This window comes from Taurulus bubalis (genome assembly GCF_910589615.1).
Source record: "Taurulus bubalis genome assembly, chromosome: 4".
Taxonomy (NCBI): Eukaryota; Metazoa; Chordata; class Actinopteri; order Perciformes; family Cottidae; genus Taurulus; species Taurulus bubalis.
The window spans coordinates 15,229,148-15,256,162 of NC_136592.1; the positions used below are offsets into that span (position 1 = coordinate 15,229,148).

Consider the following 27,015-nt stretch of genomic DNA (forward strand, 5'->3'; position numbering starts at 1 on the left):
TGACTCGTAGTTGTTTTTAGAGTCCCTCGACTAGTGTACCGCAATAATACTGAACGGGTGTGTCTGGGATCTCTTGGCAAACCCGGCCGGAAGGGAGGGGGCCTGTCTGTCTGACGTCGGGCTGCGGGAGACCGGTGTTTGTGATGTGAGCTAACTAGGAAGGGACTATACCTTTAAGTGAAAGAAAGCGAAACAAGGAGCAATCAGCGGGATCGCTGGGTCGCGTAGCTAGTTTATTGGACGTACAGGGCATTTCGATATGATATTTGTCAAACTAATGCTCATGTTTTGCTGCCTACGAGACATTACAGGTAAGTTTCCCCATTTATTCACACGGAAAGGAAAGTGTTCAGTGATCGCAGTGGCGCTAATCGGATCAGGCACTTGTACTCGGGCGACCTAACTCGCTAGCTAGCTGGCTAATGTTGACGGTAAACGGGTGTGTTTGTAGCCGCTAACTTCTGTTGACTCGCAAGGGCTCCCCGGGGCCGGTCATTCGGCTCGTGTCATGTGGTCGTCACGTAGCTAACGTTTAACGGAAGGTGGTGTCGGTTGAAAACTGTTTGACAGTCCCGGAGGCACACTGGCGCTACAGCGCTAACGTCGACCGACGGGTTACATGGCGAGGAAGTAGCGAGGTTAACACACTGCTAAGTTACAGTTACTGGCGTTAGAATAGGTCAAAACAACTAATGATAGTTTAACATTAAGTTTAGCTGCGTTGGCAAATATATAGCTATATATTACAACTTACCAGCACGTTACTCTGAGCTGGCTTTTGACGTTCCACCTGCCAGAAGCAACTCTGTGAGCAGGTTTAATATTTCTGAGGACTGTTTTGATGTAGACAAAAGCGTGCTTTAATTTCAGTAGTTTTGATTGATAACATTTAAATACAAGTCATTTTCTCCACCCTGATGATAAAGCAGAATGCTTAGTGCTGAGGAATTATTTCCAGTTTTCATACAGTCACAAACCTTATGACAACATTAAAACTACAAAGGGCCATTAGGGTACTTCTCATGTTTTTAGTTGATCACGTGTGTTATAACCCTGGTTCATGGCAGAACATAGTCTGGAACATAGTCTGGCTGAATTTTTTTTCATAAAAAAAGATTATGCGATATCAGGTTTAGAAGACAAGACTTGAATTTTTTCATTCGGACTGGCATATTAGCAACCATTGCCAGTTCTTCTGCAGCAGTGCTAGTTGAAGTGTAGAATTTAGGTAAGAAAGCATTACCGTTTCTCTATTTGGTTTTACCTTGCATCTTCCCATTCATTGACCAGAAACATACTGGTGCTTCAGTTGCATCATGGGGCCGTGTAGATAAAAACTTCTACGGTTGTTGTTGACACAGTGGCTGTTATTTGGCCTGCTTACAGTGATGGCACATAGTAGAGCATTTCTTCTGGAGCATTGACTTTCGTAATGACAATCTTGGTCAGATGCTTGCAGGTTACAAACACCCCTCTTACTGTTATTTTTCAAAATACATGGTGATACACAAGTTGAGGACATTGAGACATTTGAGTTGCCCTGATGTGTTGTGTTAGCCTGCCTGCCATCACCCAGCATGCATGGTAATGTGAGGCTCATATCGGTTGTGATGCATGCTGTTACCACCTCCTCTGTTCCTGTCAGCGGTTTCCTGTCTATCAAGAATTGCTCTTGAGGCTGAAACAGATTGCACTGAAATCCCGATGACATAGCCTTTACTGTGAAACTGACTGCCAGATGTTTTCTCAGCGTTTGTTGCTGTCTGGCTAGACATTTCAGCTGCTACATCTTATTCAGGTTATCTACTTAGGCCCAAATAGAATAGGATTGTTCCGTCAAGTCATCATGCAGTGTATTTCTTTTCAGAACAGTAATAACAAAAGGTGCCTAAGAAAGAGGAGTGAGTGTCACAGAAATAAATTCAAAAGGGATTCATTTGACAACACTTTAAAGCAATTAAATCGATTGCAACTAAACAGATCAGATATAATTGACCAAATATAATGTAATCTTGTTTGAAACAATTGCCACATTAAATGCATTTAAATGTCAAATAAAGTATTATTTAAAAAAAAATATTTCATGAATCCATTTTGGTGAATTATTTTGTTAATTTTTTGTTCATTGTGATTTTTTTTGCAATTGTTATCCAATTGCAAATTATATAATATAAATTCATGAAATAATTATATTATTATTATAGAAAGAAACAACAAACCCATCTTACCTATCTCTCTAACCCAGGGGTGTCAAACTCATTTTAGTGAAGGGGCTGCATGCTGCCCATTTTGATCTCAAGTGGGCTGGACCAGTAAAATCACAGCATAATAACGCATACATAATGACATTATTTCTCTATGTTTAAATCATTGGTGAAGCTTTTTGGATGATGAACCCTATTTTAAGGTCTTTCTACAATAAACTAGAAACATAAAGACCAAAAATTCAGACATCAGCCCACTGTTTACCTGCCTGGGCTCTCTGCAGATTCCCTCGCAGTTGAGCAATATCTCAGTGGTCTAATCAATTGCGACTCAATGGATGGAATGGATATTGTGCCTGTTTTTCAATCAGTGGATCAGTGGTTTGAGGCCTAGCTCAGCTTTTAAAAAAAAAAAAATCTTTTTTATCTTCGGCAATTTTAACAATTATCCCGCGGGCCGGACTGCACTCCCTGGCTGGCCCGCTGGCCGTATGTTTGACACGCCTGCTCTAACCCCTAAAAGTGGATAATTTTTGTCATTGTTTTTATGAATCCAATTTGTTCATTTCGTTGTTTTTTTTTTTATCAAGCTTTTTATTTATTTAAAATATTTTTCTAACTTAATTTATTTTTCTATTACATTTTTCATCTATTTCACTTATTCCTGTTATTATGCAAAACTGTAATGAATTATATTCCGCGTTAGGTCAATCAAAAATGAAAAATAAATAAATAAGATGCACGCCATAAATGCAATACAAACGGCACTGCTTTTACTTTGAAGGCGATTTATTTATGTGTGCACGCGCTTACGCAGCCTCGCGAAGGGCAGTGTTGCCAACTTGACGACTGAAGTGAAAGCGTATTGTTATGCAGTTTCTGTTCTCAGCAAGCAGCGAGTGCTGCTGCGAGCCGCTACGCCGGTCCAGAGCTCTCACAGGCAGTCAGTCTCCGCCTCCAGATTGAAAATTAATCGCGCATGCGCAAAGCCGCCACAGATCTGACCTGCGGTCTAATACACTATGGCAGAGCACTTTAAGTCAGTATCACTTATGGATCTTTACTCTTCTCTTAAAGAGGAGAACTTTCCTCACATGAGGAGGCATGCTCAGAAGATGTTGGTTCTCTTTGCATCTACCTACACATGAGAACAAACATTCTAGTGATGAAGTTCAACAGATCAGATCCTCTCTCACTGATAACTATCAGCTGTCCACATCTCCACCTCATTCAACCAGACTTCAGAGCACTTGTTCAAGCCAACGAACTGAACTGGAAAACATCAATATATGCATTTTTTTTAATGAAGTTAATACATTGCTGGTCTTTAACATACATATTTAAGGTAAGGTTTAAAAAAATCTTAAAAAATGTAATCACATTTTTTACATTTTTGCATAGCCTTATTGTAACATGTATTCTTACCAGTAGTGGCTCAAAACCATATAATTTACAGTTTTTTAATAAAGTAATAACATTAATATTGAGATAAGTTCAGCCCTTCACAACGGTCCAAATTTCTCATGCGGCCCCTTGGGAAAATGAATTGCCCACCCCTGGTTCAGTCTCATTTTCTGTCTTTATTTTCATCGTTGGAAATTGACTAAAGAAGAGGCTGATGGTTAGCATATTTCTATGCTGCATTCATGGACAAGTTGCTGCTAGCCCTTTACAGACACTCCTTGTTTGAGGAGGTGTGACTCCCACTACATGGTAGTCAAAGTCAGCTTTATTGTCAATTTCTTGACATGTACCCAAACGTACAGAGGAATTGAAAAAACTTTTATCTTGTCCAACGGTGAGGCGCATAACAGATAATAAAGTGCTAATAGATTTTTTTTTTTAAACACAGTCCTACGGTAATGAACAAAATAGTGTTTAAATACAAGCAATATGAACCACCATATCCCTTTGGACCAGTGGGAGTCTCTTTAATAATGTGTATTTTTCTACCATTTTTCTTTTACTACAAAAGCTTGAGTTTAGCTGTGTGTCAGCCCCAGCATGTTAACCTCTTCTGCTCCTTGCGTACACTGGCGTCCTCGGACGACTATACTCTCTGTCAGAGGCTGTAGTAGACTTGTAGGGCGAGAAGGACTGGTATCATATTTAACAAACAAAAAACGAAGGAATCCACTGGTACCAACCATGTCATGCTAGCTTGTCGGGAAGTAGGCTAAATAAGTTAGGACCCTTAAGTTTGGCAAGGGAATAACTGGCATGACCATATTCACGGGGGTCTGTTTTTTATATGCACTATAAATGTGTTATTTTGTCCTATTCTAAAAGTAGTTTATTCTTACTGGGGTTCCTAAACAGTCCTGTATTTGCATATTGGAAAGCTGAGACTCTTGTGGATTTATATCTTCATATATGGGGATGCTTGACTCCATGGTAGCCATTTTAAAGTTGTGAGACCATTTCTGTACAAAATTACCTGTTGTGACTGATAGTTTAATCACAGCCTCATGACATTTTACAAACACAAACTAAAGACCCGGGGCATTCAAGGGATGTATGGCACTCCAAGGTATATTAACGATACTGGGTTGTTGAGCAGTTTCCCGAACAGTAGTTCTAATTGTCACCCAATCAAACACATTTATTTAGAAATTCTTGCACAAAATCATTGTAACAAAGTATGAGACATAATTGAGCATAAGGATAGCCCTCATTTGCTTCCTTCATGAAGATTTAAACATAAACAAAACACAATGTTTATGACTAGAAAAACCTTACACACAGTGCTGAGTTGCAGCTAAAATTAATCTTCTCTCTGATACGACACCACTTCTATGAGCTCACACTGCTGATCTGTTGTCTCCCCCTAATGATCGCGTCTCCCTCTAAAAAAAGACAAAATGGTAAAAAGGTGTGGAAATGAAGAGATTGCAAAGGTGGATTTTGTAACTTCCAACAGAGCCAAAATGTCAGACTGATATTTAGTTAGTAACCTTAGGAATGTAGATTAGCATTTAAATAGCTTGCAGCCAATTCAGTCACTGTTCTTGCACAATGACATTCAGTAGCACTGAAACAGAACCTCAGTCACCTGATGGGCATCATGTGCTCCTCATTTGCGCTTTAAACTGACTTTCTTTGTCTTTGTGAAAAGAACAAAGAAATAGTCAGTTTGAAAGCTGGCAGCATTACATCTCTGGGGTCACATCAATACACTGAACAAGCCTGTTAAGACAACTTGAGTGATAGCTGGCCACTATGATACAGATTCATCCCTGTTTTATCAACCTTTTTTTTTTCCATGAAATACATGTTGACAACTCTGAGTAGGACAGGCAGAGGTAAATGATCAAATTAATGATGGCTGAATTACATTTAACTGCTGCAGGGTCCTGCTATTGAACATGCTGGCTCCCTGTCATGGTTCACAAGGAAACTCAAATAGAACAGAGCCACTGTGAATATTATTGCTAGTAAAACCTGTGCTCAAAAGAGATTTGCAATTGTGGATCTTCTTGAAGACGCTGTATGTCTGATGAGTGAAATGCGTTGGCACTGTTTTGTTTGTCCATTAGTTGTAAACAAGGTTCATCAAAAGGATCAATTGTTTTAACTTTTTGTTTAATTTGTTGCAAGCTCCAATATCTGTCTACTGTGTCAGTCATATTATGTGTAAAATGGATGAATACTCAGACTAATAACTTAACCAGGCATTACAGTAAAATAATAAAGCATAATGTTACTATTGCAGAAAATGTTTGTTGTTAATTGTTGACCATTGCACTCTCTTTTAGGTCAGTTTGGGAACCCCTTGGACAAATATATTCGCCATTATGAGGGTTTATCATATGACACAGAAGCCCTGCACAACCGTCACCAGAGAGCCAAGAGGGCCCTCTCTCCTCAAGACAAGACTGTGCAGCTGGACTTTCATGCACATGGAAGGTCAGTTAAATTACAAGCTTACACAAACACTGTCCTCCTCACTCATTCATGCTCCCTTCTATCTTTCACTTAACCTCATACTATGTTCAGTTTTTTTGTGTTTATTATTATTTGTCCTACTCTATGCACAGTTGTGAACACATGCTGTAATCGTTTTATTGAATGGACCTACAAATAAATACTGTTTTACCCATGAACGTAGGGCTGTGGTATGAATTTTTCAAATACCGTCATACCGGTAGTGCATAGTCGTAACAACTGTTGTCGCTCTTTGGCAGGCAGCAACATTTAATGTTCACAGCTCACAGCTGGCGCAGCGGTCGGAGCTACTTACGTCTCAGGGTTAGAACTATAGTCATGGTTTAAAAAAAAAAATTACACCGCCGAACTGCATGCTGGGTACAGCTCGCACAGGAAGAGACAGAAGAGTCTCCTGTGCGACGGAGTTTCATGATAGTGGGCATGGTGTACTCGAAAAAAAATACCGTGATATACCGTGAAACTGCCATAATTTTACAAAATACCATGATATGAATATTTGGCCATACCGCCCGGCCCTACGTGAACGTTTAGAAGAACAATATTAGTACCTTTCCTTTTAAGAAAATATTTTCATGTTGTGTCTTTTCTTTTTTACCTTGGGCTGGGCTTATTACGTTTACTTATCATGCCATCACCACAATATTGTATCTATTAATTTGCAATAAAACTTGTCAGACAATGCATTGAAATGTGAAATGGATATGGAAATCTTTGTTCAGTTTCCCCAGTGACATTAGATGTGCCATGTCATGTTATGTATGACTCCGTTCTCTCGTCAGAAACGTTTCATTGTGCCGCTGACCCTGTGCTAACTTTTATATGACTCATAAAACAGAAACTTGAACTTGGTTTTACCCTTTTTTTCTTATTGAACCATCTGGTCATACACAGAACTGCAGCGAAAGACAATACATGTCACCATAATACTGGGGAGTTGCATCAAAATACCAGAGCTTAAAATCCCCATGTGTTTTTTTTTTTTTTAACCTTAGACCAGACATGTGTGAGAGTTGAATTAACTTTATTTGTGGGATCAGCATTGATCTTGTGTTGAGTGAGTTTTGTACCAGGTATCTAACATACCTGCCTCTGTGTAGCAGGCTTCTCTGAGAGTACCTGTGGCCACATTGTGGTTATTTATTTAATTCTCTGAACAAACAAGACTAACCATATTATTGCAAGCTGTAATCAAATTCTGTTTTAAATGACATGTAATTCGAGATGAGCCGTTGTCAATGCCAAGTAGTCCAAGTACAGTGGGGACATCCCTGTTTTGGAAGCAGATTATTTGAGGTAATAACACTGTTGAAATGTTCTCAGATTTGTATCTGCTGAGTTCTTGCCACTTGGTATAAAGTGACAGCGGGCTGCAGCAGAATCTGTGTGTAAAGCCTTTGGACATAAATGGCTTCTAGTAGTACAAGAATACGAACAAGTTATAGTTTCAAATGTTCACTGTGACATAGCTGATCGTTTTGTACTTCAGGTATGTTTTTGTGAGACTGGTGGTTCAATTTCTACCAAATAAAAAACAAATGTTTTAACTCTCATTTGAGTCAAAAAGTGGAGATACTAAACGGACCCAATGACATGGCTCAAACTTTTCTTAAAGTTTTTCTGAGTGCAATGATATGCTACAACTGAAACATGGACTCATGCCTGCCCTTGCCTCACTAGACCTCAGTTTAGGAACGCATAGTACCTCAACAGATGACATACGTAGATAATGTTGACTAGTTGCCTTGCCTTGGCTAACAACAACTGCTTTCCTGCTGCCTTTTAATTTATACATGAAATCAGCTCTTCAGTATCCTCACACACTTGCGCACATACAGTAAAGTACATTTTAATATACTGACTTGTAAACACAGTGCGGTTCTGGGGCTATTCCTACTAATGCAAAACAGCTTTCCGTTTGTCACTTTCTGTCTCACGCTATTTTAAATTCACTATCTATTTGCTTTCCCTTTTACTCTTTTTAATTTTACAATAGTTTACCTCAGCAGCACTGCTTTTTTTCAGCAAGCTCCCCCTGCTTTCCTCTTCATCAAGGCCCTGTCAAACGGATCCCTTTCCTGTGTTTGTGGGCTCTTTCCTGTCTTTGCTGGCCTGGGAGAAACAGCTGGTACTGCATGGATGAGTGCACTGTAGTATCTATAGAGAACATTAACACTATTTTGGAGAGGGTGTTGGAGATGGTTTGCAGTATGATGCAGTTTAAGAATCCTGGCTAACTGGACCTGCAGTATATTTATGTTCTGTTTAACAAACTCTCATGGATGCTTTTAGGCAGCAGAGGAAAGAGTAGTCATACTGCAACCAGATATTTTCAATATGGAGTACTCAACCCCAGTTTACTGGTAGAAGATGAGAGTATGTAATAATGCCTCTGGCTGGACATTCATGACAAATATTATTGAATAAGGTTTTGTTTTAACTCTGATGTTTCGGTTGTCGTTTGTTGTGTTGACTGACATCATATATTGTACATTTGCATTTGTGTTTTCCATAATTGTGATAAAGTTTTGTTTGATAAAGGCTTGTTGTAACAAGAGAAAAGCTTTTTTGTGTATGCCCACTCACATGAGTATTTGTAGCTGGATCAGGTGATGGAACATGCAGGACAGACAGCTGGGGAGGACTTTTTACAAAGAGAGGTGACAAAAACGTAGTATTATATCATGCTGGGAGAAGTGACATAATTAATAGTTCAGTTTAGTGTCCGACTTGCCAAGAATACGTTTCTGATTTGTGAAATATATTTTCCCCTTGGAAATACATCAATATATTAATGATTTGCAATTAGCTCATTTGATTTTGAAGTTTAATTATCACTCTCATAGGGAGTAATCACACATTTAACTTTAGTGGTAAAAGTTTAGTGATGGTGTAATTAACCGACCAAAGCACCAACATAGATATACAGTTAGAAGTTGTGCGGTATAGTTGATTGCTTATAGATAAATTACTGTTATTGAATGTGGATATTGGCCTCTTTGTAGGCACACCATCTCTGTCGACATGGCTTGAGGGCCCTTCATTACTTTCAGCCGACCTGCTTTCTGAGCAAAGTGTATGACGGTCAGATGCTTGCGTCAGTATGTTCAGCTTTTGGGATATGTCTGAATAATTTATCAGTCAGCTGTTTCTGTGTGATAAGAAGCACTGGCTTGATCCAAAGCCTCTCATCTTCCTGTTTGTTGCAAGCCATGTTTATTTGTCTGCAGGTTTTTTTTTGTCTGGATGATGCATAGTGATTTCTACGCTTATTTGATTTTTTTAGTTGGTAAAACCATCAACCATTTTGGGGTCATTTTTAACTGTTCAGTGATTTCTTGGTGTGAATTTATTAATGCAAATTCCTTCCTTTTCTGAAATGATTTTAATTTGAATCCACTCATGTTTATTCATAATTGCTTAGTTAGTTTCTACATCATTGTTTTCCCTGAAATGTTGTCTTATCATTCAATAGGTTTTGCGTTCCCTCTGATCCACAGAGAAAGGCTGAGCTGCATTATGATTTAGTATTATGTATTGTTTAGTAGACCGCAGTTGGCTGTGTAGCTGGGATTATGACTATAGCCATGGGATGATGTGGCTTTGGTTGTTGGTTGCCATTGTGATTGTGGTGTGCTTTGGCTGATATGATTATGGCTGTGACACACTAATTTTATGATTGTTGTTACACTAACTACAATAGCCATATCCATAGCATCATATATTAAACAACAACTGCAACTATAGTCTAAACAATAACCATAGCCACAGCTTCACACATCACCGGGCAGAGCAGCAAGAGGCTGTATAGTGTTTGAGAGGAGTAAGGAGCTATAAATGCATAATGTAAAGTGTCATGTCACTTCTCCTTTCTGTAGTATCTGCAGAGCATTTTCCCTGAACTGGCAGTGTATAACGTGCATCCATTCCATATTCCATATGCATCAAGGGAATTAAAAAAAAAAAAATTGCGAGGGAATGCAAACCCTTTTTACATATTTTTTTTTTTTTCTTCTTTATATTTATACTTATGTGTCAACTTAAAGCGAGGCAATGCAAAGTAGTAGTTCAGGAAGAAGAAGGAAAAGTGTGACCTTTGGGTGCTCTGCAAGTTTGTGTTTTTCCTGAGGAAAAAAACATATTTTCATAATGAGATTGCACATTTATTCATTGGTAATAGACCCTTAAACACAAAATAAAGAAGCTAGTCCATCTTTGTGCCCAAGCCCCTTCGTGTGTCAGGGGATATGCAAGGTACGTATTGTGGTTTAGTTCAAGAGGTTGGACATAGACTGGGGGTAAACTGAAACTGAGTCAGGGCTGTTGGATTTTCACCCTGGATTTCAGTGTTCATATCCTAGGTGTCCGTTCACCTATCTCAAAAATATTATGTAGAAATGCTGTAATGGACAGTAACTGGCGATAAACATTTAAAATGCCTTCGCAGATCCCTGATAATGCAGATTACATTTCTGACTGAATAATCTATTTATGGATTCATCTGTGACCAGCGTGCCATGATGGTATCATGGGAAGACCACGCTTTTGATTGGCCATAAGTGAAGTCATGAGGGCATATTGATTGTTGTAGTGGCCACTGATAAGGTAGAGAGGCCAAGAACTATGAGTGTCCCAGGATGAATAACAAACAGATGAATGTATACTAATACTGAATTTTCATAGTTACAGGGAAATGTGGTAATGAAACAAAGGATAATTTATCATCCATAAATAAAAGCATAGCCTTTTCAAAATACAACAGTAGTCCTTTATTTATTTATTTATTTATTTATCAGCGCTCTCACATAGGAATGCAGCACTATCATATATATTTCAAATTTATGAAGGATTCTCTAAAATCAACTGGGGGGGTGCATAGAAACTGCTCTTTTCTACCTGCGTCTCTCCCGTTGACTGCCCTTTACTTCCCTATCGTTTCCCTTCTGTATGTGAACTGCAGGATAAGAAATAATTTTACTTTGTCTATCGAGGTCTGTTTCATGTCTGTACTACGGAAAGTGCGGTTAGTACACACACGCAATATTATTCAGTTGACTATTGGCAAGACTTGACCAATCATATTTGACTATGTGGTGAAGGGAAAACTGAATGCTGGGACAGGTCAATGAGCCATCCTGGACAGGGATATCCTGGACCGTATTTTCAACATTATCTGCTATCTCACAAATATTTTCTGTCCCACTCCTCTAAACATCTACTGCCTGTTTCTTATTCATTTGTTTTTGCTCTATTAATATTTGTTTGTACTCATTCTTGCATTGTAGTAAGTCTGCCTTTATGTACTCGATCCTTTTTCTCCTTCTGAACACACACACATACCTCTGCCATTATATGAATATATAAATATTCAATATGCTAATTTATAGTTGGTGTATAGCGTACATAGCGTAACATTAGCTCTTTTTGCTGCTGATTGCATTCACCCTTCAAAAATCTAAAGTGGTATTGATTTGTTAAGATTGCCTTGCTGAACAAAACATGCAAGTATCCTAAACTCTGTTTGCCACCAATTTTATTTTCGGCAATAATCTAAAATCCACTTTCTTTTAAGGAACCAGTGCGATGCTAACTTCTGCGGCCTGTAACAATATTCATTTCTGCAGCACTCAGGCAGGGGGCTTAAAATAAAATGCACTATTTGGGTTGTGGTAATGAAGGATCCAGTGTTTTTGGAGATTGACCTATACCAGTGGTTCTTAAACTGTGAGGCGCGACCCTCTAGTGGGGCGCGGGGTTTAAAAAAAAAAGATATATATTTTTTTTTTCTTCTTTTTTTATGTAATCCTTTATTAATATCACAGTGGGGAAATTATTCTCTGCATTTTACCCATCCTTAGTAATTAAGGGGCAGTGTGCTGCTGTGAAGCACTGGGGCTTCAGTGTCTTGCTCAAGGACACTTCAACATGAAACTATGGGGATGAACCGCTACCTTGTGGTTTCAGAACGAACACTCTCCATGAACATGATAACTTTACATAGTACAAAAGTACAAAGTAACACGGACATAAAACGTCATTAATAAATACATGGAGAAATGCCTGTACTTTCCTGGAAATGTTTACGTTAAGCCGTTAACAGGTTACGATTGCGCGACGGCGTTTTGCTAAAAGTCTCCGTGACGTCTTTTCTGCTGCTGCGTCTCTCAAAAGAGAATATAGATCTAAGCTCAACATTGCATGAATTAATAGCGGCCGTATAAAACACTACCATCTCATTTAAAAAATATTTGTAGAGATAAGCAGCTCACTGCAGCCACTAATACTGCACACATCTGCACTCATTTTGTTTTGCACAGGTTGGACGTTATTGTTATTATATTGAAAATATATTCAGTGCAAAACAGGTTATTTGGAGCCACAATAAGTATTTTTCTTGCCAAATATTAGTTATTTTTTGCATTTATTTGCATTGTTCTAACAAAATGATTGCAGATATTATTAGTTTTTGTCTGATGCGGCGATCTGGTTTACTTGAAAGGGATTGTAATTTTCTTTATTGTATTATTTGAAAAAGCACGGATGGAGTCGCAACAAGTTGGACCATTTTGTTACAATTTTGTTGGGGCGGTGGGGCCCGGACATTTTTCTTCCTTCAATGTGGGGTGTGACAGAAGAAGTGTGAGAACCACTGACCAATACAATACATAAAAGATTTAAAAACAGAGGCAGTGACTACACTTAAAAAATGTAAACATGTCTGCCAATGTTAATCTCTGGTTATATGTGACTACTACCTGCCTAGGAAAGGTGATTTAAAAATAATAATAATTAAAAAGAACCAAGCAGTAGACCACTAAAATGATTAGGCAGTCAATAGTTAATCTACATTTTCCCTATAATGTTTTTTTGATCTCTTTGCAAATTGTGCTAATGTAAGAAATTAAAAATAGTACAATCCATAAAGGGCTCCGTATGAGGTATCAATGAACATCATTTACGGTAAGTTATTTGGAGGAAGCTCTCGCATTGAGACCGATCCTTGTGAATACTTCAGAGAGTCCTGATGAGGAGTATGCCTGAAATGCTCCCTGCATTGCCTCAGGTTTCTGGGAAGCTTGTGGCTCATGTGCACCTCATGTGATGCATTTTCTTCTTTGACATAACAAGAGGATTATTAAAAAAAGTAGTCTGGCTGTGCACAAATTCTCATGTGCTTTGCCTCATGATATTGTAGAGTTGGGAAACAGCGAGACAGTAGGCGTAGTTGCAGTCGAGATAGTTTACTCAAGCTCCACATAAAATGTACAATACTTGTGCAGTACTATAGCGGCAGCGCAAAACCCCACGCTTCCCGGAAACCAAACCAAACAAACCAACCCAGCCCCCGGAAACCCCACCAGCTCTTAAAGGCACAGTAGCCCTTAGGTGAATGTCTCTCACAGTCCATATGTGGGTCACCACAATATAATTCTTCTTTGACTCATTGAGTAACAACCAGCACAGCAACATTGTGAAGCTCAGTAAACAATGTGTGAATGATTCTGCTTTTCTGCTTAATTATCTGTTATATCAAAGTATAAAGGAGGACATTGACATTTCCAGGGTTGAGGGTGTGTATCGTGACATGTCAGAGTATAACTTTGCATTTGGGTTTTAATTGCTATGCTAGTTACACATTTTCTCCTATTCTTCTTTTCAGATATTTTAACTTGCGGATGAAGAGGGATACAACTCTATTTTCCCCAGATCTCATCATTGAAGTTTCGGGAGAGGAGGCACCCATTGATACGTCACATATTTACAGTGGAGAAGTCTTTGGTAAATCCAGCGGTTTTCACACACTACATCCTGGGCAGAAGCGCAGTTTCTTCAAAACAAATGTTTCAAAATCAATTATGTTGCTTTTATATTCAATTAAATTGAAACCCTGTATCATCATTTTCATTGCAGCATAATTGAATAGTTTATAAGAGAACAACCTTAAAGGTTGCAGTAATTATCACAAAACAACACACACAGGACGTACTTTTACCTTTCATCCAGTTACTCCTTCTGCTCTCGATCCCTTCCCCACCTGGACGTCTTCCTGCTGCTGCCGTCTCCAGCAGAGTTGAAATGAACAACATAGAAAACAAGTCTGGTTGTCCTGTTGTGATCAGTGTTTGTGAAACAAAGAGAATGGGTACCAAGAAACAGATAGATGTATACCTCCCTTATTGAAGAAAGAACCCCCACAATAAGTATCCTTATCAGTTAAGACATTTCTGAAATGAAAATAGAAATAGCTTGAGTTTGAAAACAGTTTTAATCCTTGGACAATATTTAGCTTTTGACCTCACATTGGGATTTCATGTGAGTTGTTTCACAAATGTGTATAATCATAATATGGCAGCTTGAGCAACATCATCCTGCTTTGTATATTTTTAATTTACCAAATTCCAACATTTGGGAATGATGCAGATTCTAATTAACCACGCAAATTAAGTTGTGGTCAGATCCAGCACAAAGCCAATTCTCACCTTTCTTCATTCATGCAAACTTGACCAATGTACTTCTGTGCAGTCTGCGTGACAACAGTTTGGATTAGCGGTGTCAGATTTTGGATGTTACAGAGGCTGATAAATGCAATGCGGATCCCAGTTTTCTGATAACATTGCTCAGATTATATGGCTATGGTGATGTGTTCTTTATACAGTGACAGTTTTTTTTAAGATTATGTCTAATTTGCAATATATCACCGTGTTTACGGTATTGCAATGTATTTCAATATATTGAATCGTAACGCCTGTTTCATGATATGTATTGTATTGCCAGATTACACAGATAGACATTCTGCACCTTTCTCTTTTATTTATCACAAATGTTGTGTAAATTAAATACCACTGTAATCATAGCCATTCTTTAAAATGCATACAATGCAAGAGTTGTCATACTTGCAAATACCACTGTCTTTTTGGTAAAATTGTATGCTGACCAGATTTCTTTTCTTAAACTGCTTGAATATGTAGATTAGTTTCATTGTGTTCTTGATATAGACATATTTTACTTTGATCTTTAGTTTCTTTAGAGACAAAGACTATGTTGCCTCTGCTCATCATCTTTTGTGCTTCAGGTGAAAAGGGCACACTGACCCATGGCTCTGTGGTCGATGGGCGCTTTGAGGGCTTCATTAAAACTCACCAAGGAACATACTATGTCGAACCCTCCGAGAGGTACCTAAAGAACAAGAATGTGCCATTCCACTCCATCATCTATCATGAGGATGACATCAGTAAGTATTTGCCATTGCTCTTGCAATGTCACTTCATTTCCAGATAATATTTACACGTGTGGGGAAAGATTGTGACTTCCTTGCCTTTTAGATATGTCAGGGCATGTTTCTTTTTAACAGTCTTTTTGTAATGTCTTTGTGTAGGAATGGGTTGACTGAAGATTTTTACTTTCATAATAATATTGAGCAAAACTTGTGAATAAGTTGCTGTGGTGCGTGTTTTGAAGAAAGGTGATAATGTGAAGCAGTTCATAGACTAGCCTCACAAGCTTGAAGAGAAGGTTATGTTTGACAGACTGGTAGCGGTAGGATTTGGGTCTGGGTTCCGGGCCATGGACAAGATGATCAGTATTTATACTAAATGTAGTATTGGAGCAGGACACAGCATCTATTGCTAATGTCAGACTACAACCAAATGATAACTGCTCAGGAGACTGCAGCTAATGGGAAACTGCAAGTCAACTCTGAAAATGTAATGAGTAGATTTCAGACAGACAAGGTGTGGTTGTGGTGGGTGAACAACATGTCGAGTAGAAACACAATCCAGTGACTATAGACTCATGATTCCAGCAGACTGAAAGTCTGATATGAACCCCGCCCTGGCTTTGGGCTGTGTGAGTGTGCGCATGCGCGCTTGTTCCAGAGAAGTGATAAGCAGAACACACCTGCATAAACATAAACGAACACATATGCATTGACACAGACAAAGGGGGGTTCTTTGGAACGTCACTGGAAGGGCAGTTTGAGCTGTACTCGAATAGTCCTCTTAGAGAATTAAACTACAGTTTTAGATTTGACTCATGTCTGTCTGCCATCAGTAATATCTTGATTTTTATTGTGCTGGTATTAGTGAAAAAGAGGAAGGATGGTCCTCACTTCTGTCTCTCTGCTTTTCTTCCAATACTCTTTCACTTCTATCCAAATTGCAAGGGCCTTAGGATTAGTAGTTGATTGAGACGGCATTCACTGTAAAGGCAAAAAGTGCTTCTCTGAAAAAAACACATCGTCTGTTGTTTCAGTGTGTCTCATTCAGTTTAATCAACACAGAACTGAATCTTTACGGAATGACCAACAATTGTTGCCAGACATTCAGCCTTATGTCTTACCCCACTATTAATGGGACCTTAAGTTTTGCAAATACAAACTGCTCAGAGGCAATTGACTATTTACAGTTTGAATAAAACTAACATCATCAAAGCAGAGAGCACATTGATTTAGCCAAAAAAAAGTATTGCATCATTAAAACATGAAAAAAAAATTGTTTAACCCATTTTGTATTTCAACATCTTAAAATGATAGAAATCACCAGAACCCTGTCATTAATATAGTAATAATAGTGCATGATAGCTTTTTACTCTTGCCGTTACCTTTATAATTTGAATGCATCGGTTGTAACAGCTGCTTAGCTCAAACAATTTGTGGTATGGTGCTCTTTTTTTACTTTCTGTATGTAATATTTTCACTTTAGATAAGACCAAAATAAACATCTATTCTCCGTCATCAGTCTCTTTGCTCATACCTCTTTGATCTGAAATAGCTTTTTCAGAGAGGTCGGGAAACTTTGAATCATTCATTATTTGATGTTGGATTATTGTATAGGTGTGGCAAGTGGTGAACTGAGTTGTGACTATCAGCCGAGGTCTTGATTATGTATCGTGAGACTTATCCCATCTTGTTTTTGTGGTCCAGTAAAGGCAGCTGCTGAAGCCAGATGGCCATACTGTAGTGGGGCACAGATTAATATGTTGTAGAAGTGTGTCTAAAAAATGCATTCATTTTGTACATGATGTGCAGTCTAGATATGAACACATCGGTTATTGTGATTGTACAAATACTGTGATAATTCCCTGAGTAGTCTATTAGTGTTACATGATAGCATTGTTTGGTATCAGAAGTGTTTAATCCAAAAAAACAGGAAATTCCATTTATATTGTACATCATAAACTCTGTCTCAAGTTTTTGGCCTTTAAGTTTCAGAAAACCAATGTTTTCAGATTATGGCTGTGTACCTTTTACTGCTCAGTGAGGAAGGAGAGAGAGAAAGATGACGTTTACTTGTCAGTTAGGATTTGTAGAGCGTAAAGCCATATCGCTCCATCTTTTTTTTTTATGCAGCTACTCTTAACACCCGACTCACCCTGATTCACCTTCTTCAGCTCACCACACATGGTTTGAAAGAGATCCGTGATGGCAGTGTAAACCCTTCACAACCATTCTCTTAAATCCTCCCTATCTGCCAGATTATCCTCATAAGTATGGCTCAGAGGGCGGCTGCGCTGACCACTCAGTGTTGGAGAGGATGAGCAAGTACCAGGCAACTGCAGTAGAAGACCCAGTGAAAGTAAGCGCCAGCATCACAACAAAGCCCCTCCCCGTTCTTCCAGCTCATAATTAAACACACAGATGGACAAGGCTCGTGGGAATAAGAAGATTATCTCATATCCAAACTACCTTACACCAACAGTATAGGCATGTACAGTATATTTTAGCACAGGTGTACAGACGTTCAATCCTAACTATTGTTTGAATGTTGAAGCCATGCTTAACAAATTAATTAATTAATTTTTATTGCTGTGTAACGTTTCGAGCACCAGTCTCTTTCTCAGGCTTCCTGGGCCTGGTGCTCAAAACCTCACACATCAATACAAATCATTCTAGCGGGAGCTACTTGCAAATATATCTTTTTTAATTCTGCTAGATATTTCTCTGGTCCAGCACTCTTCCTATCAGACACTGGGTCTTGTTGAACCTTTTAAATCTGTGTCCCCACTCCATCTTCCTTCCCTTTTGATCATGGTGTTTTTTGGTACAGGATGTGAACAGTGTGTCGAGGGAGGAGGAGAGCTCCTATGGTCCTGTTATTCTGAGGAGAAAGAGGGCAGTGGAGAAAGAGAAAAACACTTGCCAGCTCTTCATCCAGACTGACCACCTCTTCTTCAAATACTATGGCACCAGAGAGGCTGTCATTGCCCAGGTATGCATACAGTGTTGGCTGGCACCTATAAACTCAATCACATATCTATATTTTGTTTTGAAATGGCAGCCAAGGTTTAGTGTCTTCAGTGCAGTCCCTTAAAAATAACAGCTGTCATATGTTGTTTCTTTTGGCTTACTACAAATCTAATCGATCACTTTCTTCACAGATATCCAGCCACGTAAAGGCTATTGACTCGATTTATCAGGCCACTGACTTCATGGGCATTCGAAACATCAGCTTCATGGTTAAAAGGATCAGAGTGAGTTGAAGATTCAGTTTATATAACAACTGACCTGAAAGGATATGAGTGGAGAAGTTAGCCTCATCTTTTTTAGCAGTGAACATTGTGGCGTTGACCTTACTCAGTGTGAACCTTTTTTTCTATAGATTGTATCTGCTAATCTGCCAGTATTGGGGTCTCTCTCCTCCCTCGTTCCTCTTGTTTGATTGTTCAACTCTCCTTTATTTAGATAAACACCACCAACGATGAAAAAGACTCAACTAACCCTTTTCGCTTTGCCAACATCGGAGTGGAGAAGTTTTTGGAGCTTAACTCTGAGCAGAACCACGATGACTACTGCCTCGCTTATGTCTTCTCTGACCGGGACTTTGATGATGGGGTCCTCGGCTTGGCTTGGGTTGGGGCTCCTTCAGGTTGGTACACAACACAACCACGCACTCACACAACTCTGGGAATCACTTCCTGTGTTGCTGAGAGACATTTAGGCCGGGTCGATGCTTTCTAACACAGCGACTTACTCCAGGTTAAGTTGAAGGGCATTCTTCCAATTTGCTACCCTGATATTTTGCTGGATACATTTTCATCAATTATTTTGTTGAAATTTTGAATTTTGTTTTGTTTAAGATCTGAGAGCTCAGCATCTTTAGCATAATACTGTAGTGAGCAGAATATGCAGTGGGTGGACTGCTGGTTGCATAAAATGGTATGATTTGCATTATGGGGAAATGGATTTTGTCCACAAAATGGAAAGGCAAGTCCCCACAATGTGACTGTGTAACATTTATAACAGAGCTGTTTGTATACCAACACCAACATTACGGTCTTTTGATCTATCCTAAAGTTTACAACGTGTCACTTAGTATGCAAGTTTAACTGAAACCAGAATTGAATTGCCTCTGAGGGTAGCTGCCAATAATTCTGTGGTTCTGGCGGAGATACAGATATACTTTCCGGATGGGTTTTGCCTATTTTACTGTCCACACCGACTGTTCACCTATATTCAACCAAAGCCAAACGTGTCTACAAATGAAAAGCAGAAAGCATCTGATTCTAAAATCGTGTTCTGTTGCCTATAAAATCTGCTTCCATATGCATATATCTGTTTATAAAGATTACACTTATGATGGCTTCTCCTTTCCATTCCTTTGAATGAGTTCAGATACCACCATCTCAACTTGAAGAATACAGCAACAAACACAGACTAATCAATACGGGCAAATTGGCACTGCTGTAAGCTGAAAGAATCGATTGAGGATAAGAGATGGAGAGTAAAATGGGCTGCAGTGAGCTGTCGGGTGATTATTTGAACAAAGGGATGCTGGAATGAACGGTCATCAGGGAGGATGGTCGAGCACAACGAAAGTGTATCTTATTTGATGTGAACAGCAGTTTTGTTGCTTTAGTGGAGGAGTGGCACAAGAACACACATACACACACATATGTGCGGTAAACACATAATGTGCAGCCATATTTGTGTATACTTACACATAATGGACACATTGTTTATTGCTTTAAGTGCTTTGGTTTCTTGGCTTTGTTTCTGTGCAGCTCGGACCTGAAGTTGCCTCCTTATGACTGGGTTTATGGATTATGGGAAGAACAACTGCAATGCCAACAGGCTTACTGTTAACTGTGACTGCAAGTGGTCTTAATTCTTATTTGGCACTTTTGAATAATTAATAAAAAGCACATAAAAACCATCAAATTCATCACATACAGATATGATCATTTTTGTCTATATATATATATATATATATACGCATACACATATTGTAATTTTTTTGTAACATATTGACATGCAATGTCAATACTGTGGAACAGCACTGACAAAAAAATGAATCAATTATTAGTCTTTGTTCTTACTGTTTTATTTATTTCTGTATTTTTATTTGTTTTTACAGTGACATTAGGAACCTTTCCACTATCACCCATCTTAGCGTATTCTGTCTCATATATTTTGTTAAAGCTATCTTTTCTAATTGTGTCATTTATTTTGCTCAATTGATCCATTCCAGTCAGTTGGTGTGTTTTAGAATAATATATGTATATATATCACAATATGCACCTTAAAAAAAATATTTATATAACCATATACATGTGCATGCTCAGTTATGTTTTTAGTGGTACTTTTGTTTAAGCTATCATTTAGAATCGTGAACTATCACTACAAACTAAACAGTGTGTGAAGTGCAGGAGTAGGTCATAGTGGTGTAATGGACCACTGTCGATATGTGATCCGTACGGACCCCCCCTCACGGTTCGGCATGTGTGGGGACCAGGGTCTAATTACACAGTTTAACTTCTGGATCTTTATCCACCAATATTCATTAAAATATGCAATCGGGACACACGCATTTATGCTTTTCTAGTCGCCGATCTCTGATAATGTTACTTTGTAAACAATCAATCCGTGTTTAAATTGTCAGGAGGACAAAGGTTCTGTTGGGTGGCATTATGATGTGTTCAGTTCATGTTGTTCATGTTGTTCAAATGTAATCTCGTAAAATGTAGTTTTGATGAGAAACTTGAATAAATCCAGTTGTTTGGGACTGTTTAAAAAAAAAAACGAATGAACATAGTCCAGTTAAGAACTGCTATAATCAAACAACAAAGGGATCTGTATCTGCCAATATGGAATATCAATGATCGGCAATTACTGTCAGCGGCAAAAAAAGAAATCAGGGAACTCTAAAAGTGATGAAGTTAGTGTAAACAATCATAAATTCAAAATGATAACTGAACGCTGACCATTAGCGATGCTGCCAACCTTACTAGCTCTTAAAATCTATCAATTTAAACACGGATTGGTTGTTTACAATGTTACATTATCAGAGATCGGAGACTAGAAAATCATAAATGCTGATATTTTACTGAACGATCGTCAGTGACACCACTGTGATGGTTAACCTTAAAGTGTGTAATTAATCTGCGGTTCACATGTAAGCCGAACCGTATGTATGGACAGTGGTCCGTTACACCACTAGGTTGGACGTACCCATCTCGTGAGCATGATGTCTCAGGAACACCTGGAGGGTAATTATGACAATCATAGACAAATGTTATACGGATGTAAACTTTAACTTGACTGGTTGGTGGAGTCATGCAACCACGAGGTGATAATTCTAGTTATTCTCCTTCCACAGGAAGCTCTGGGGGCATCTGTGAAAAGAGCAAACTGTACTCTGATGGGAAGCGAAAGTCTCTGAACACTGGTATCATCACTGTGCAGAACTACGCCTCTCATGTCCCTCCCAAGGTTTCCCACATTACTTTTGCTCATGAGGTTGGGCACAACTTCGGCTCTCCTGTAAGGACTATAATTTTCAAACACTTGCCTTTACTAGTACACTTCTTTCTTTCTTTTTCAGCGGTACAATATACTATATGCATCTCTCTCTTAAGTCTTTCTGCCCTCTGTCCTTTACTTGCCTACTGTTTTACAGCATGACTCTGGGATCGAATGCACCCCTGGAGAGTCTAAGTTGCAGGACAAAAAGGAGCAGGGCAACTACATCATGTACGCAAGAGCCACATCAGGGGACAAGCTCAATAATAACAAGTTCTCTACCTGCAGCGTCAAAAATATTACCGCCGTTCTGAAGAAGAAGAGAAATGACTGTTTTGTTGGTAAATTCTCTTTTACAAACATATCTGTTGCTTGCTACGTGTGTGAGAGAAATTCTGTCTTCATGCTGTTGTGCTTTTGTGTACAGAGTCTGGCCAGCCTATCTGTGGTAATGGACTAGTGGAAGAAGGAGAAGAGTGTGACTGCGGCTACAGTGATCAGTGTAAAGACCCCTGCTGCTTTAACGCCAATGAAGGGGAGGGCAAAAAGTGCAAGCTCCAACCTGGCAAAATCTGCAGGTCAGATGTGATTAGCATGCTGTGATAAGAATTATTTAGCACAAATGTTGCTGTTAATTGCATTTGTTTGACTGCATATATACGTAATTCTTGTTCTGCAGTCCCAGCCAAGGCCCATGTTGCACACCAGAGTGTATTTACAAGAGCACGAATGACGCATGCAGACTGGAGTCAGAGTGCGCCCAAGAGGGCAGGTGTAATGGAGCTACTGCTCAATGTCCGACCTCAGAACCAAAGGCAAACTTCACCTCTTGCCATGCCGAAACACAAGTCTGCCTCAATGGGGTATGTTGGTATTAATAACCTCCTTCTTTTTGTGTCTGGTATGTGAAGTTCGTAAGCTTGTGTTTGTATTTCAAGTAAACCTTTTGGAAAAAAAAAAAATCCCCTGCAAACTTGTTTGGAACAGGTATGCTCTGGTTCCATTTGTGAAAAATATGGTCTGGAGGTATGCACCTGTGCCAGTGAAGAAGGCAAGGACGAGGCAGCTGAGCTGTGTCACGTGTGCTGCATGGACAAAAGTGAGTGGCAAAACTGTTCCTGGATCAAAATACTCAATCAGAGCAGTAATATCAAGCTAGAATCATGTGATGGCATCATTGACAATAGTTGGGTCATCTTCAGGATAAAGAACTGAGTTATTGTCAGCATCCAAAATGTCCCTTCCTTTGCCCTCAGTGAATCCCAGCACCTGCAGCAGTACAGGTTCTGAAAAATGGACCCAATTCTTCAACAAGAAGACAACAACGCTGCAGCCCGGCTCCCCCTGCAACGACTTTAAGGGCTACTGCGATGTGTTCATGAGGTGTCGTCTGGTGGACGCCGACGGGCCTCTGGCAAGGCTGAAGAAAGCCATCTTCAATGCAGAGCTCTATGAAAATATTGCAGAGTGGATAGTGGTGAGTGCCCCAGGACAGCAAATGCAACATAGACCTGGGCCCTGTTTCTCGTACCTGGCTAAACAAAGTCAAGCAAATGTCCTAATCTCCAGCTAAAATTAGCGAGATGATTGACATCAGGCTATCTGGGTTTCTTCACGGCTGATCCGCGCTGAAACGGTCTCGTTAATTCTAGCCAGACGTCAGTCATCTGGATAAATGCGCGCGCCCGCTCCTCTTCAGAAGGGATAATAATGGAGCACTGACAATGTTCTAACAGTACAATGGCAAATAAACTCAGAGGAACCTCTTTTTATTTATCTAATGAGAAGCAGGAGATGATCATGAAGGCATATGAGGAAGTCAATACCGTAGTCATTCACAGCAAACGTGTTGCGATAATTCCAACGTTTTTGCAACATTGTTGCCGTGAACGCAACTTTAACAGCGACCCCGCTGCGAGACATAAGCGTCGCAAATATATCAGACAAGTTAAATGCGTCAGTGTTGGGAAAATGTATCGGCACATTTTAAGTGTTTCATCACCCAAATCAATCAGATTATATTTACGAATAAGTATATACTTATGAGGATATATGTACTGTATGAATCATTTACTATATGTATATACATGTATGTGTAGATTACCATATAACTAGGAGTTTGAATATGTGTATGGGCGGATCAGTACGTATGTATTATTCATAATCAGAAATTCAATCAATTGAAGCAGTGAAAATACATTGTGTGAGAACTAAATAAACTTAAGAACAGCGCGGCATGCAGCGGCTGATAGTCTATGACTGTGAGACGGGCGATCAGCTGCGCCTGTAGTGATCAATGTCCGCGGCTCGAGAAGCTTTCGTAAATAAATTATTTCTTGCCGGCAAAATCTATAGCGCCGCGTACAGGAAGTCATGATGAGGTAAAGGATGGATCCTGGCGATCTGAAAGAACTCTCTCCCTATAAAACTAATATAACTAATATCGCTCCTTCATCAATGAGGATGTGAGCTGCCTTTTTTGTCCGGTGGGAGTGTCCAGCTTATCCAGTGAAGTTCAGTAAGCCTGCCCGGGAGCAGGTTTACATTTTTGGCTGTGTTGCTATGGTGATTAATCTAAGCTTGCTTCGAGAAACCGAGAAAGCCTGACCTACGTCATCTTATCCTGACAATTAGCCCGCTAACTCAGTAAATCAGGTACAAGAAATAGGGCCCTGTCAACACAATGACACACATACAGATAGACACTTTCTATGATGTTTTTCCTGCCTGTATCTAGATGTCTTTTAATATATACTCTGTTATCCAGGCGCACTGGTGGGCAGTGCTGTTGATGGGCGTTGCTCTTATTATGCTAATGGCTGGCTTCATCAAAATCTGCAGCGTCCACACCCCCAGCAGCAACCCCAAACTGCCCCCACCAAAGCCTCTGCCAGGTACAGTACATCATATGTGTTTGTATTTACATGTATGTTCACATACACCCACTTTAGATACATAGTTGAGTGCAACTTAAGGAGACAGATGTTACATGTTGAGACTTATTTTTGTTGTTTCGGGTGTAGGGGGTCGGGGAATGTGACTATTTGCTATTCAGTTTTAAGATTTTACATGTTACTGCTATGTTTGCCTCATCTTCTGCTGTGGGAACCTTTCTGATGGTGTAGAAATGTTGACCCTCACTGAGATGTTTATGTCCTGTAGGTACACTGAGAAGGAAAAGGCAGCAGCAAGCAAACCAACAGGCACAGGGCCAGCGCCACCAACGTCAGCACAGAGAGAACTATCAAATGGGACAGCTGAGACGCTGAGACTCTGGTCTGCTCTTTGCCTTGTTTCTTCCTTGTGCCTACAATATGAGCACGTCAGTCCAAAGAGTTACCTTTACCACCTATTGCAAAATTCAAAGAACTTGCAACTGGAGCAATTTCACTGGACAAAGCCCAACGTGTTTTGTTGGGCCTAGCAAACTCACTCCGTTTTTATAGGAAGTAAATAAATACCTTTTCCAAGGAAAGACAGGAGGAGAAATTCACTGATCTCTGTTTTGTGGTCTTAATCTTTGAGTGTTTTTTGTTTTTTACCAGAACGGAGAAAAGAGATGCAGCTTTGTACTAGTCGCCCTCCACTGTCCTTAATCTGTGCCACCTTTTTATTTTCCTGTTCTTCCTCTCAGCCAAGTGCTGCCATCATCAGCACGATGGCAGGACTGCAAGTCACATTGGTATTTACTGTCACCAAAAACCGCAGAGATATTCCGTTTTTACCGATGTAATTACATTATTAATCAAAGCACTGTCAAAAGATTTTAATTTTTAAAGCATAAATATTCCTTCAGTGTGCAATTGTACAGGTGTTGCAGTAGTTTTATTTTTCTGCGTTTCAAATGAAATTGATTTTCTTAAAGATTATTTACTGTTTTAATTCACTTTCTCAGGATTAATACAACAACAGCAAACAAGTGTATGAAGTGGAAAAGATGACTGCATGTGTATTTCAGGGTACAACCACTCCTGGCTGAAGCCCGTACAGAAGGGTTCACGTTGGGATGTAGAGGACAGGCACTATGAAAAGAATTTAGATAAATGACTTAATGAAATTATCATGTCATCTGTTATCAGATAAAGAGGAGATGGATTATCTGGATGTGTATGATATGGTTTTGCAGCTGCGTTTACATAATTATATAGTCTTTGTACTGCAGAGTGTGTCTTCATTCAGAGCGATGATAGTGCAACCAAAACGGAGAATGTGTTCAAACTTAACTCTGAGCACAAAAAAAGGCCTGCATAAGTTATTACAGAAAAGAAGTGTCCCATTGGGATTGTCCTGCCCACATTTTCACTTGTTGTATTCTGTCCACTTTTTAAATTTCACACACTGTTGTGTAAGAAATGACAAAATCTGTTAAAACCACTTAAGAACAGTTGGATCCTCTCAGCCTCTGTATCCAAATGAGGAACCTTTCTGGTTTAAATGTGATTTAGCTTTTATTGATTTCACTTGCAGTTCAGATTATTTGTATTTGAGGAGGAATTGAATAAATTGAGGAAAACTAGAGCTTCTAATTGTATTGTTGCTGCTGTTAACAGACATTGAGCGAACAATCACTATTCGGCAGCCTTCCACCGCTGTTCTGTCCTTCCTTTTCCTACTGATCAGGATTTTCTCAAATAACTTTGTTTCCCTTGTTAACCCTCTTGTTTTGTGTAACTGCAGTAAAATGTGCCTACTCGGAGAAGTTTGACTGAAGTTAGTGTACTAGTGTCAGTGCTCTTTACCGAGACTGAAACCATGCTCGAGCTGGCAGTTGGTCCGACCACTGTTATCAGTCTGGACTGCTTGGAAATGACGATTGATCTATATCTATATATATATATATATATATATATATATATATATATATAGATATAGATATAGATATATATCCTTCAAAAAATAAATCACAACTACAGTGTCGAAAAGGAGCCTATATTTAAACAAAATCAAAACCAAGGCACCAAAAACAAAACAAAATCAGCAGGTCGTGACCTCTTCAACTAAACCACAGGACAGTTGAGCTTAAAACAAAAAGGGATTCAAAATGTCTTGCATTCGGTTCTCATTTTTAAAACTATATAGATATATAGATATATATATCTATAGATATATATATATATATAGATATAGATA

At 39.2% G+C, this 27,015-nt stretch overlaps 1 protein-coding gene across 1 annotated transcript; it reads left to right on the top strand.

The window, feature by feature from the left end:
• Window positions 1–259: 259 nt before the first annotated feature.
• On the top strand, window positions 260–26,690 carry adam10a (ADAM metallopeptidase domain 10a; the record flags this gene model as incomplete). Its single annotated transcript, XM_079217257.1, has 16 exons — window positions 260–311; window positions 5,960–6,110; window positions 13,810–13,928; window positions 15,223–15,381; window positions 17,622–17,722; window positions 18,194–18,355; window positions 18,525–18,617; window positions 18,829–19,016; window positions 21,747–21,906; window positions 22,043–22,226; window positions 22,313–22,463; window positions 22,565–22,748; window positions 22,873–22,984; window positions 23,142–23,362; window positions 24,653–24,779; window positions 25,048–26,690. 16 exons carry the CDS (start codon window positions 260–262, stop codon window positions 25,152–25,154), a joined length of 2,271 nt encoding a protein of 756 aa, XP_079073383.1. The 3' UTR covers window positions 25,155–26,690.
• Window positions 26,691–27,015: the final 325 nt, after the last annotated feature.